This window comes from Balaenoptera physalus, assembly GCF_965194825.1.
Source record: "Balaenoptera physalus genome assembly, chromosome: 21".
In the NCBI taxonomy this organism is placed as follows: Eukaryota; Metazoa; Chordata; class Mammalia; order Artiodactyla; family Balaenopteridae; genus Balaenoptera; species Balaenoptera physalus.
In genome coordinates this window covers 27,154,498-27,169,094 of record NC_138902.1, presented here as the reverse complement: position 1 = coordinate 27,169,094, position 14,597 = coordinate 27,154,498, and the positions used below count along the sequence as shown (strand labels likewise).

General features: G+C 42.4%; 1 protein-coding gene across 1 annotated transcript in view; it reads left to right on the top strand.

The window, feature by feature from the left end:
• Positions 1 to 9,068: 9,068 nt before the first annotated feature.
• The window catches only part of MTMR7 (myotubularin related protein 7), a 94,775-nt gene continuing 89,246 nt past the window's right edge, over positions 9,069 to 14,597 (top strand). Inside the window, 5 exon segments of the mRNA XM_082444502.1 lie at positions 9,069 to 9,255; positions 9,257 to 9,349; positions 9,351 to 9,485; positions 9,487 to 9,585; positions 9,588 to 9,650. Coding sequence (XP_082300628.1) covers positions 9,214 to 9,255; positions 9,257 to 9,349; positions 9,351 to 9,485; positions 9,487 to 9,585; positions 9,588 to 9,650 — 432 coding nt within the window. The 5' untranslated portion in view covers positions 9,069 to 9,213.

Here is a 14,597-nt window from a genome sequence, read left to right as displayed (position 1 = left end):
TTGGTGTTTAGTGTATGCCTTATGTACCCTGAAAAGAGACGAATGATATCCATTTATACCACTATTAGGGAATTTTGTGATTTTTAAAACTTTCTAGTCAGGGAAGTATATTGTTTAGTCAATTGTGAGTCTGTGTCCTGCTTTGGTTTTCAGGGATCCTGGGCATACAAAGGTGGTCATTAATATAAGGTCATGGGAAATCATTGTTGAGTCAGTCCCTACCTCTCTCAAGTCTCCTTTGTTCTTTAATGCAGACTTTTAGAGTTTAAACAGTGCTTTCAAAAGTTGGACCAGGACACCATCAGTTAAAATAGAATAAGATCAATCTTTCTCAATTTTCAGGAACAGGAATTATCTCTTGAAATTTTTTCTCCTATAAATATTCTTAAAATCTTTTGTGTTTGCTATTCCCAAGACCAAAATGAATGAACAAATTGCTAACAAATATGACCATAAAATTTGGGAGCATCCTACAAAGCAGATCTTTTATTGACACATTATCGTGGTTGAGATATTCTATATATGACTGCAAAAATAGTCACACATACAGTTATATATATGTAATCCTCTATCTATCCTGGTGGAATACTGTTTCATAGTCTGCAAAGACCACAGAACCTAAAGAGCTTTATGACTTCCAGGTGCTCTTTAACCTAATAATGTAGAGAGGAAAGAGTTGAGATATTGGTCTTCAAGAGAAGTCACTTCCATTGGCACCCCATCACTTAAGGCTGCTCTGGGGCTTGTGGAAGTGTTCCCTGTGTACCCTCCTGCTTCTAAGGTGGAGGGAGGAGGTCTATTCCTAAAATGCAATGTTCCTTATGCGTTTTGATGTAAAGTCATACGTGGGAATTCAGTACAGTGTAAGTAGCAGAGTGACTAGTACCATTGTTTGCAGACCCTTCTGAGGAATGGCCCAGAAATTTAGTCATCGTTTGTGAAATCTGAGAACCAAACAACCTTCTTACAATGCGACTTTTGGACTATAATTCATTCCTAAGTTGGCGATTATTCATGCAGACTCCCTGAAAAACGACCAAATGATCAGGAACAAAACACTGAAAATAAATGTGATCTGTTCTACCTGCAGATGATGGGGTTCCCTATCTTGTGCCGTGTTCAAACTCTTTAGGCTTGTCTTTGCCGTGGCAAGACAGTCAATCACGTCTGCCAAATCCAAATGCAAACATAGGTGGTTCTCAGCAAGTTAGAGCCAGATCAAATCCTTGTTTAGTTCACCATCTTGCACAAATCTTGTTCACTGATTTTGTTTACAAAAATATTCTCTCTGCCAAAGAAGAGATGGAAAAATTCCCTTGCAGAGCCAGCATTCAAAATTACTCATTATCTCCACAAGAAACCCTAATGTAACCCAAGAACAACTTTTACATCTGTTTATTAAGAGTCTCAAATTGTCCTGGCTATGAGATCTATGTTCATATGTATTTTGCCAATACTTAGCATCTGCATCTAAATTTTAAAAAGAAGGGGATTAAGATAAGGTTTTATTATATACATATGACCCAAACACCAAAGATACATCTCAGATTTTTTACTAAAAGTTAAAGTCAGTTAAGTAATTTTTTATAGAACATTGGCTTTGAAGCACAGAACATTCCTCCAAGCCTGACTGTACTTCATAGAAAAATCTTTGGGGTTTCTGTTTTTTTTTGGTTGTAAAAACAGCATTGCCAAAATCCTTACAACTCAGGAGGGAGCGCCCTCCTCTTTTCTTTTTCCAGCTATTGTTACACACTTGGGATATTGTTTTTATTGTTTCCTTATGGAAAATAAGCCGGATTTTATCCTTGAAAAATGATTACTTTTTAGAAGGATTATTTTTGACCTGAAATTTTAGGAAGTATACACTTAAAATTCTCTCAACTCTTCAGTAGTTTTTTAAAAAAAACAAAATAAATTTTTTCTCCACAAAAATATTTGCTTTGACTCTTGACACTATGATGTGATTATTGATTATTACTTGTTTCTATTTGAAATTACCTTTTAAAAGTATGCATTCTTTGTAATTATTAAAATGTTCAATGTAAATATTTGTAAAATATAAAAAAACAAAATTATAATCACCCACAAATCTACACCCAGATGTAATCGTTATGCCTGTGTCTTTTTCTCCTATTTTTTCTCTCTTTACTTTCACATACACACACACACACATTTTGAAACACAACTCAGATCACACTGTATATACAGATTAGTATCTGGCTTTTTGGCTTAAAATTTTGTTATGAGCATCTTTCTATGTCATTAAGTATCCTTTGGAAAAAAACTTTCAAGCTCATACAGTATTTCATATACAGCCACGCCACATTTTATTTTAAAATTCTATTTATTTTAAAAGTTAATTAATTAATTAATTTATTTATTTTTGGCTGCGTTGGGTCTTCATTGCTGCGCGCAGGCATTCTCTAGTTGCAGCGAGCGGGGGCTACTCTTCGTTGCGGTGCGCGAGCTTCTCATTGCGGTGGCTTCTCTTGTCGCGGACCACGGGCTCTAGGGCCACGGGCTTCAGTAGTTGTGGTACAGGGGCTCAGTAGTGTGGTGCGCTGGCTTAGTTGCTCCGTGGCACGTGGGATCTTCCCGGGCCAGGGCTCGAACCCGTGCCTCCTGCACTGGCAGGTGGATTCTTAACCACTGAGCCACCAGGAAGTCCAAAATTCTATTTATTTTTGATATTTATTGCTTCTAATGTTTCACCAACCAAAGCGTGACAGGGAGTCTTGGGTGAACTGCAGCTAGGGCTCAGATGCTTCCAGATTGTTGGATTAGGCAGAATCCTGTCCCCCAGGGGTCCGTTGGAATACTGTTATTTTCACGGAAGCTGAAGAACATCCTGAACTTATGAAAACTTGAATGCTGCACAGGTATTTGCGAAAATCTGAAGAATTAGGGAGCCTGTGATGATATCAACCTGCCCCACAAAACCTAACTCCATCCAAAGAGAGAGAAATTCATCACGACTGAAAATGGGATCAAAATGAAAGGTACGTCCTAGCATCAGGGCTTAATGTCGGAAAGGGAGTGTGGTGGTTCTGCGTCCAAGGTTCTGACTGATCTCGGAAACATTCCGTTTCTGCGCCTGGTGGACAACGGCAATGTCCACGTATTGACAGACTGTGAGCTCTGACACTTGGCAACCCGGGAGCTCTGCTTTGGACAAACCCTAAATGAGCTTCATGAGAAGGTCTTACCTTTCATTTCACAAGAATATCTGCCGTGGGCAGATGTCCCGCGCTGGAGCGTGACGGCGGCTTCACGATCTTACAAACTGTGAGAAGAGCCTGTTGGCAGCAGTGTAGGTGTCGATGACCACAGAGTAGCAGTGTTGACAGTGGCAGCGACGGACCACAATAGGACGAAGTCTCAGCTGAGTATTGGCACTGAATGAAGCTGTCAAAGACCCAGAGTGGAACAATGGTGGGGAAAGGAAAAAACTCTCATATTCTGGTTTACTGAACATCTTTGATGTGAGAAATCCTCCAAACTGAGTGGAAGTTTGATTTTTGAATCAGAAGATAGAGGCAGCATTTCAGCTTCCCTGGCATCGAGAACAGCAGATTTCCAGCAGGTGGAGAGCAGCAGCATATTTTGGCTCTCACTGTGTCTGCTGCGGCAGGATCCTGCCCTGGCTAGCATTGCAGCAGGGGGCCACCAGGACTGGCTGTGTATACACATTGGTTCCTCTGGAAGTATTAGGAAGAAGAGGCCTCTATATAATGAAGATGGAGGCTTAGGGCTGTTGAGATTTTAGGTATTAATATTCATGTGATTGCCTTTATATTCCTAAGTTTCTGAAGCCTGAAATATTTACATTTCATAAATTATGTTGTTCTAAATATCTGTTTCAAGTTGGGATCAGTGCAAACCACTCTAGGTATTTGTATTCATCAGCTTGAGTTGCCATAACAAAATACCACAGACTGAGTGGCTTGAACAAGAGAAATTTATTTTTCATAGTTCTGGAGGCTGGGATGTCCAAGATCAAGGTCCCCCAAGGTTCAGTTTTTGGTGAGAGCTCTCTTTCCTGGCTTGCAGATGACTGCCTTCTTGCTGTATCCTCATATGATAGAGAGGGAGAGAGAGAGAGAGAGAGAGAGTGAGAGAGAGCGAGAGATCTCTTCCTCTTCTTATAATGGCACCAGTTCTATTGGACTAGAGCCCCACCCTTATGACCTCATTTAATGTTTATCACCTCCTCATATTTGGATCTGCTGGGGTCAAAAAGCCACTGTCATACATCTGTTTCCACCACAACTCAAATCAGCTAGAGACCCTTTTCTTACCCAAGGCCCCACTCAGAGCTGGTGGGCCTGACGGCCAACTCAGTAATAGGCTAGAGGGCTGCAAAGCAAAGCAACTTGCCTTTCATGCTGGAGAAGCTATTTCACCACTGCGGATGCCTAGAAACTTCACTGAGATGGCAGGACCCTGAATTTCCCCAGAAGGTATCTCCCATCCTCTGACACATGTGTGCTTTTCTTGGGCATCTTGGACCCCTGCAACTTTCTGTTCATTCCATCCGACCAGCGTGACATTGTCAGTGTAGTGACCCAGCGTGGTTCTTGGAACAGGGGACTGATTAAGGTCCCCTGTGGACAAGTTGTGACAGAGATGCATAAAATTACACTTCCAGATGAAAATAAACTGCTTATGACGATCTCTGCTTATTGGAATGAACAGACAAGAGTTATTTTGGAAGAACTGCATTTGGAGGGAATGTTGAAGTGAATCTTGAAATGAACCTAGGGGATTTGATACACAGGAATAGTATGAACAAAGACATAAAGGTAAGTAAATGCAGGATATAGAAAGTGATTGGTTGACTAAGTGATACATTCAAAAAATATTTATTGAGCACCTACTAAGTGCCAGTGACTTAACTTTGCTGAGTTTGTAAAAGAGAAAGAGAAAGGTAGGATGTGACTGGGCCTTAAATGACAGAATCAGGAGATGGTACTTAATTAAAAGGCAATTGTAAACCACCTGAAAGTTTTTAAGATGGAGAGCGATGATTAGAGTTGCTTTTCATGAAGACTGATCTGGCAGCAGAGGCTAATATTCCAGCCGGGAAGAAGAAATGAGGATCTTAGAGCAATGGCAGTGGGAAAGGAAGGGGAAGGGTCAGCTGAGGAAAAGTTGTGGATGTGGAATCCACATCTGTCTGGGTATGGGGGCCAGTGAGGGACATCAGCCAGAACAAACTCGAAGGTTCTGAACTTGAGCGATTGAGATTAACAAAAGAAGTAATGACTTCAAGAGGAGGTTTGGTATCAGGTAGAAGGTAATGATAATAATAATAGGAGCTGATATTATTAGACGGAAGCACCTTGAGGGCAGGACTGTGATTGCTTTGGTTCACACTTTATCCTCGGTGCTTGGCTCACAGAGAACACTCAATAAATATTAGTCACAGAATATATGCTTGATCTCACTGAATCGTCACATCCATCCTAAGAAGGAGGTGTAATTATGCCCCATTTTCTGCTATCAATTTTATTTTTTATTTTGGACTACCTCAGGCATATACAAATAAACAGGAAATAATGTAATAAACATCCATATATCTATATAGATATCTACTCCTCAGCTTGAGAAAAAGAAAGTAATACAGATATTATCATTATCTCCATTTTACAGGTAAGAAACCTGAGGCTGAGAGGGGTCAAAAACTTGTTCAAGGTCACACAGCTAGCACATGCTGGAGCTGTGACTTGAATATAGGCCTGTCTGTCATACCTAGTTGGTGACATTGATGGGACATCCATGTGGAGGTACTCAACAGGTGGATGGAAATATAATATGTGAGGTACGGAGAGAATTTAGGATCGGAAATATTGACATGGGAATTGTCTGCATCAAAATGATGGTTGAAGGGACAGCAGTGGGAAGGGAATAAACAGTAAGTGCTCTGAGGATGCAGACTTGTGTCTGAGTGATGTGCCTTCCTGGAGGGAGAACAAAATATGCGAGTCTATTTTAAAACCTTGCCTGTTCATAGAGTAAGAGCTCCTTTTATGCTGGTCCAGAGTGTCCCCTTTGGTTTCTAGAAAAAGGGCAGAGCTGCCTGCAGTCCACAGGGTGCTTCATCTCTATGCCTGGCACAGGGTGAGGCCAAAGAAGACATTGGTATTTGGCATCATTGGCTTTAGAAAAATCCTGGAGGTGAGGATGTTATTTTTTCTAGGCAGAACCCCAAATGCAGCTCTAACCCTATCCTGTTGGGTATCTAGCCTGCTTCTAGCTGAGGCTCAGCTTGTATAGAGATGGGTGCCCTCCTCCACTCATATCCTCATGGACCGCTGAGGCTTAGTAGTGCTGAATAGGATTTTACTGAGTTTGTAATCATTAGCAATACTACCCTCCTGAGGAAAGAGTTCTTGGCTTCACTCCAAATCAGAAGTTTTAGTTGCCTCAGGAGAAATGTAAGAATTCTGGAAAAAGTCTTGCAAGTGTTTGATAAGCATCCAAATCTCCTCACGCCACTGAAGATCACAGCATTTGGGGAAGTTTCCAGTGAATATCAAGTTTGGATTTTAAAATTCCTATAGTAATATTATTTGCAACTAGACTATCCGTGTGATACAAATTTCTTAAGGAGAGGTTCTGCAGAAGAAGTTTGGTAATACACAATAAAGTTGAGGTCTTGGCAGATGACATGTGTCATCAGATCTCTTTAATGACATTATCAACCCCCTTGAAAAAAGATCAGAGACACAGAAGGTATATTATTTTGACTCTCAGAGTCCCTTCTCTAGAATGTCAGGATAGGCGAGGGTAGGTACAAAACTTAACCTCTAAATCTCAGTGGCTTCATGCAACGACCACCACTACAAAAAGCTGTTCTTTTCACTCAAAAGAACCTGCTGTGACACTTCAGAGTAGCTCCCTTCCAAGTAATGACTTGGAGAAACAGCCTATTTTTCTCTTCATGTCAATCTAATGCTGAATAGTTTGTGGCCACAGTCACATTATATACTCAGAGTGAATTTATCATCATTATTTTCTCTATAATTTCAAGATAAGATCTCCAAATAACAAGACAAGGGAAGAGAAAGCTGGAGGGCCACACAGGTTTTGCAGAACTTTGGCTTCAAAGTGACACAGGTCCCTTTCCACAGCCCTGGTCCATGGTCCCACCCAACAGTAATAGAGTTGGGAAGCATAGTCTCCTGTGTGCCCGTGAAGGAAAGGAGAATTAAATATCTACCATTTTCACAGAGGTAGAAAAGCACTGAAACATAAGCACTAAAGATAAAATGAGGACAGCTATATTGTGTGTTGTCAAGGGAAGAAGTAGTTTGATGAATATGCAGGTAACTAGGTCTTAACCCTATTGTCTGATATTTTGCTTGATGGCGAAAATAGTTTTGTTGAATTTTCCATTCAGGATTCACAAATGCTAGCTTAAAAAGTAATAGCCATTTTCCAACCTACTGGGCAAAGTGCATCTGTAGTGGAAAAAGTAAACTGATGTAGTGTAAATCTGGATGTGGCTCCCTCTGCAAATTATGTAGTGTTAGAAGAATACATTTTTTCTACCCTTCTTGCTTCTTGGTTCTGGGGCCAGATGGAGAGATTTCTGCTCTGTGGATACTCAGAGGTGCAACATTTATCCAAATGACCCAAGGCTCATAACAAATGCAACAGTAGCAAACTTTAGGAATTAAGTATATGATCCGGAGTTCACCTATTATTTCCCATATAATTAACATGGAAAATGTAGGAAGTAGGTCAATCTCCTTGAGGCTACTTTTGGCATTTCCACATGCTCTGTTGCCATCTCACTGGTCTACTTTTCACTTCCTTGGTGTTATCCATATCACTGTTATGGAACTTGGTATCCTCCTCCTCTGGGTCTCCCTTCAGTTTCCCAGTATCTGCCATGATACCTTGTGCATGACCATCAGTAAATTAATACCAGTGTTTCTTAACTAAATGAATGCCTGGTTTCACTTTCTGCCCTACTTAGGATCAACATCGTCAGCCATTTCAATGATGTATTCTAGCTCCTCTCACTCCACTGCCCTCCAACTCTTGCTGCTTTGTTCAATCTCTTCTGCCCCACTGGGTGGTGGTTCAGAGAAGCAGTGAAACATGGGGGCATGAGGCAGTGCAGAGAAAGTGAGAAAGAGCAGAGTGGCTGTCTGGGGTCAACACAGCTTGTGATCTAATAAGCTGGATAGCGATCGGGGCTGGGGGTCAAGTCGAGGAGGATTCCTCAGAGAACTGTTAGATCAAACCCAAATGTTTACTTATAGAGATTTCTTTCCCTATTGTTATTTTATTTCTAGCTTATTCTATGTTAACTTATCCTAATAAGTGGAATGAGGTCAGAGGCTGAATTGGAACCAGAGTGCTCCTGACGCTATTCCTGGTGTTTTTTAGTAACAAGAAATTATACTCTGGGTCAATTTTGCCATATGCAAACATCAGTTTACTGAACTTGTCCTAATTGCCTCCCAGAGTGGAAGGAGGATGAAGTGATAAAAGATATGTGAAGGGGACATGGAAATTTAAAAAAATGCAATACTGTATTGATTAAGTAAACATTTATTTGGAAGGTTGCAATGTGCCTACCATACACTGGACAAAAAGAGATAAAAAAACCAATGTCTTATAGCCAAAGAATTTACAATCCAGGTAAAAGAGAGATGAGTAAGAGCTAGGAAAAAATTGGATAGATATTATTCTAAGAACTATGAACAGTTTTATGAGATAATTAATATGGTAAACCTTTACACACAGGTTTGCAAGAAAAAAAGGCGGGGGTGGGTGGCGCGCATTTCTTCCCTTTGGCTTTTCCAAATGGCTTGATACTAACAGTGGCAACAACTACTCTTAATATCATAAATGGAAGAATGATGCTTTATAATGGATGCTTTGTTATCTATATCTTCCAGTTCAGTTAGTGAGAGCTAAGTGAAGATGTCAAATGAGCACTCAATACGGTGCCAAGGGAAAGTGTCTCTTCCAAGGGTACAGTCACAGGTTGATGTGAGATGCCTGTCTTCCCAGCACTTTCTACGACGCTAACACTGTTGCTATTTCCACCTTCATCCCAAACGCTCTGCCGCCTGTGCTGAAATATACAGACAGGGCCCAACGGGCCACACTGGATCTGGAGTGTTTGTGGCAGCCTTTTTCCTGCCCCACCCTGAAGTCCCACCTATCCTGGGACCCTCTGGAAGGAAGCCCATGGGAGGTGTGGAGCAGCGCTTAGTCCCATCTCTCCTCCAAAAGGCCACACCCAACGCAAGGCCCTCATTGTGTCTCGGGGAACAGTAACCCCACAGTCTTACGCTGGCTGCCCTTCTTCAGAGGAAGCGAGCGGCTCTGGCTCCCGCGACCCCAGCCAGGCAAGGGGCGGGGCGGCGACAGGCGGTGCAGGTGGCAGTAGCGCAGAGACGCGCGCGCTAGGGCCGCGCGGGCGCCCCGGGCCCCGCACGCCTGCCTCGCGCGGGCGCCGCCGCACCTGAGGGCGGAGCCAAGCCCGAGGCCCGCCCGCTCCCGGGCGCGAAGCCCCCTCCCCGCGTCCCTCCCGCCGCGCTGCAGACGCGCGCAGGTGCGTGAGGCCTCGCCCGGCCGGGACCTGCAGACGCGGGCTCGCCATGGAGCACATCCGCACGCCCAAGGTTGGTGCTACGCGCGCGGGCGGAGGAGGGAGAGCGGGAGCAAGAGGAGGGATGCTGAGCCAGCCGGAGGCCCGGCTTCCCTGTCCGGCGCAGACCGAACTGGCACCGCGAGCGAGCGAGGGAGGAGGCGGCGCCGGAGCCTCTGCCGCTTCGCCGGGAGGCTGGGCTTCTCTTGCTGCCTCACAGGCCTAGCCTTGGCTGCTGCTGGATCTAACCTCTTGTCCTTGGGGATGCTCAGTGGACAGAGGGCTGGACGGGAGGGAACCCGAACTGTAGAGTAATGGGGCTGCTGATAGGCTGATAAACGCTCCCTTCTGGTCTAGCACTAGGTTGCTGCTTTAAAAATTTTGTTTTTTCTGTTGGCTGCTCTGAGCAACTGAAAGAGAAACAAGCCTTCCAATTAACAGGTGTAGGGAAACGAGTTAAGTGCAGGTGCGTTGAATGCACTCGGGGAAGCTTGTTGAATCTAAGGGTTCAGACCCGCCCAACTCGCCCTGCTGCTTCTTGGTCCTCAGGCTATCAGCTGCAGTGGACCTTGCACCGAGCAGATGATCAATGTTCGCTGTAGGCTGAATATTATCAATCCTTCCATCTTCTTGCCTTTTCCAGTGGGTTGCAGCTTATAGATTCGTCCACTGGTCTGTTTTAAACAACACCAGCTCTTGCCAACTCAACAAAAGCGACTGGTCCCAGATCATTTCAGTTAAATAACACTGGAAACGTTGACCCCTGTACCAAACCTTACTATTCATGGTTGTACTAGTAATAAAATTTAGAGCAAAAAAGGTGATCGACATTCCTGATAAAAACCCTAAACTAGTGACAAAACCTATTTCAGGAACCTATTGGCTGTCTCTTGTTACTACCACTACAGCGCCTTGCGTTTCTGGGATGATCTCCTGTTCAAAATCTAGGTCCTGACAGTGAAGTCAAAGCTGGAACTTAGGAGGCCCCAGGGATCGTATTCATCTCATGGGGCCATTCCTGTGCAGTAAGTCCAGTAAGAAAAATTCATTCCTAAATTCTGGAATGGTTCCTAAGTGCCTCTTTATAAAGGCAGCTTTACAATTGTCTCATGTCAGTGGAAGAATAAAATCTTTTAGTTTGCCACATAATGTGAGTTCCAACAGTAAAGTTAAGTTGTATTGATTTTGCACTATGGAATTAAATTGTTGCTTCACAATCGGGAAATTGTACACGTAGAGGAGAGTGCCATAAACCGCAAGATAGGTGGCTCAGAGCTTTCAGGGTTTAAGTGGTGCTAAATAATTTATTCTGGAATGAGGAATTTAACTCATGAACTCCCTCTGCCCTTGCCAGGGGCATCCTTTCTTTGTCTTGAAGAAGGGGGCTCTTGATAAAAATGATGTCTGATGTGAATATCAGCAGTGATAGGGTGACATGACACTGAGTGCTTTTCTTCCTATGGAATATGAATTTTGGGAGTAAAGGCCTTTTCTCATCCTTATTCAAACTCATTCTCTACAAAGCCATGTGTGCAAACCTGAACATCAAGCAATATTCTCACTTGTTCTTAAAACCCGTTTTCATAAACACCCTGTACCATAAATCTTCTATCAGGAAACAGAAAGAAATGGGGGGAAATGGCTAATTGTCTGAAATTTCATTGAGTTGAGAGTCATGAACATTTAGGATAATGCAGGTGGAAAAAATTAAACACTACAGAGGTTGGGGGGGGATCCAGTCCATTTATTCATTCATTTCATTCCACAAGCATTGGAGAACCTTTCCTGTGAGAAACTCTGTGTTAGGTCCTGGGAGCACCGAGCACCAGGGAGCTCCTGGTCTGGAACGGAGGCAGTTGTAAATCTGGAGAGAGATGTGTACAAGGGACAGTGGGCAGAGAGGGCGATGGATGGAGGATCAGCTCTACCGTAAAGGGGGAGGGAAGGCTTCTTAGAAGAGCTGAGTCTTAACACGCAAGGAGGACCAGCAGCATTGGAGATGCTGTCAGGCGGTTGTGTAAATATGATGTATTGTAATAAATCATTACTACCTCAAAGATGCTGAAAGCCTTAACAGCGATAAAGATAGAAATGATGACATGACATGATTCCTTGAGGTTAAACAGTATCATTTTATTTTACATTTTTAAAACAAAAAATTTTTATTTATCTTTTTTTTAAAATATAAATTTATTTATTTATTTATTTATTTTTGGCTGTGTTGGGTCTTCATTTCTGTGCGTGGGCTTTCTCTAGTTGCGGCGAGCGGGGGCCACTCTTCATCGCGGTGCGCGGGCCTCTCACTATCGCGGCCTCTCTTGTTGGGAGCACAGGCTCCAGACGCGCAGGCTCAGTAATTGTGGCTCACGGGCCCAGCCGCCCCGCGGCACCTGGGATCCTCCCAGACCAGGGCTCGAACCCGTGTCCCCTGCATTGGCAGGCAGACTCTCAACCACTGCGCCACCAGGGAAACCCTATCTTTATTTCTTACTTCCAGTTTTATTGAGATAGAATCGACAGACAGCACTAGATAAGTTTAAGGTGTACAGCATAATGATTTGACTACATACATCATAAAATGATTGCCAGAATAAATTAATGACCATTCATCATCATTTAGAAAGAAAATTAAAGAAATAGAAAAAAATTTTTTCTTGTGATGGGAACTCTTAGAATTTATTATCTTAACTTTCATGTATAACATACAGCAGTGTAAATTATATTTATCATGTTACACATTCCATCCCTAGTACTTATCTTCTAACTGGAAGTTTGTACCGTTTGACCACCTTCCTCCAGCCTGCCCCCTGGTAATCACAAATTGGGTCTCTCTTTCTATGAGTTTATTTGTTTTGAGGTGTAATTGCCCTACATCACTGTGTTAGTTCTTGTTACCCAACATAGTGATTCGATATTTTAAACAATTTCATTTTACATTTTTAAGTGCAGTACTAATTTTCACAGTATAAATGAAAAGGGACCGTACTACTTACAGAGCTTGTGTTGTAAAATGTATAATTTTTGATGGTCATATTCGTCTTTGTTTTGGGCTTCCATTATATGCTGGGGGGTGCTGAATAGATAGCTTGTCTTATATTGTACGATTTCATGTCTTAGGTGGCTTGTGAGGGGTATACACTCAAGTTTGAAGTGTATTTACCATGTGGCTGGCAGGGGTTTATTTTAAGAGGAAAGGAAATGCATGTATAATGTACAGTTGTTTTCCTATTACAGTGAAGTCATTCATTTACTCTTTGTAAGCTGTGCGATATCCATCACAGCCTCTGTACTCTGCTTCAGTCTCTGGAGTGCAGTGTAAGGAGACAGATACCCATGAATAATCCGGATGCTTTGCACATCTTTCTTGCTGGTGTGTGTGTGTGTGTGTGTGTGTGTGTGTAACAGAAGCCTTTAACAGAGCGTATACTAAGCAGGGTGTTTCTCTCCTGGAATGGTTCCTGTATAAGAAAAAAAAAAAAGTTCCAAGGAGGAGCTACTTTGCATTTGGGTTTAAGTTAGGACACCAAGCGTTACCTGTATTGCATCACAGTGAACTTCTTGTTTCTACTTCTCTGTCTGGTTTTCTCTGCCACTCTGAAAACTTGCTGGTAAGAAAAAACCCTGCAAGAAGCTTAGGGATAATTTGGGTTCAAGTGTTACTTAGTTATATATAAAGCCTTCAGGGCTTTTAGAAGTAACTTGAAGTGTTTTGCAGGGTTTGGGTTAGTATCGGATAGATGCTAATGTGTCTAGGAGCCTGGTGAAGTAATCTCTACTTTTTATGCTTTGGTCTTTCTGGAAGACATTTTTTTCCCACACATGTAAATTTGAGTTGTAAAATAGAATATGTGATGACCTCCAAAACTCCAAATAGACCTTGAAAATGCCTTTTGTTCCTTTCCACCCCCATCCCTGGTCTGAGCCGTTACTCTCACAGCCTCCTAACTGGTTCCTCTTTGCTTTTCTCCAATCCCTCCTCCACAGAGGGAGCCTGGGTGATGCTTTTATGACACAAATTGGTCATGTTACTTCCCTGCTGAAATTCTTGGGTGGCTTCCCTTTGTACCCAGGATATAGAGTGAGAATCCCCAGAGTGGCCTGCCTGGACGGACCCATGTTTACTTCTCAGCCTCATTCTGTGACAGTCGTCTTCTTACTCACCACCCTCTGATCACAACTAGCCTTCGTGGGTTTCTCACATGTGACAGGTTCTTTTCTGCCTCAGGACTTCTGCACTGCTGTTCCATCCAGAGGATACTCTTATACCCGCTCTTCACCTGCCTAAATCTCTCATCTTCATAGTTTCAGATTAAATATAATTTCCTCAGGAAGGTATTGCCCAATTCTCCATCTAAATCAGGGCTGCCTGTTATTGATATATTCTGTCATGGAACCCATATTTCACCTTATGCCCCTTGTTACATACATGTTTTATATATATGCAAGTGATTATTTGTTTCATGTCAAGCTCCCCTTTTAGACCAGGAGCCCCGTGAAGGTGAGGATCACATCTTGTTCACCCCTGTATCCACAGCACCTAACATAGTTTCTGGCGCCAAGTAAGCACACAGTAAATTAATTAGGAATTGGATAATAGAAGGAATGAGTAATTCTTAATTTCAGCCCTTCAGTTTTTAATATTTTCTTTAGTAATCCAGGCCTTTTGTGCATTGTACCCATGCTAGGTACCATATTGTCAGTCTTCTAATAGTATTAAGTACTTGTGGATGTCAATATATTTTATAAAATATATAGCATATATATAATGATAAGTATTTTGTCATTATATATTGTTTTAATGAGAGAATTAAAATAACATAAAATTCACCATTTAGCCATTTTAAAGTGTACATTTCAGTGTTTTTTGGTATATTTATATGTTGTGTACCTCTCACCACTATCTAATTGGGAACATTTTCATCACTCCCAAAGAAACCTAGTACCTATTAGTAGTCAGTCCTCGTTCCCTACTCCAGCCCTT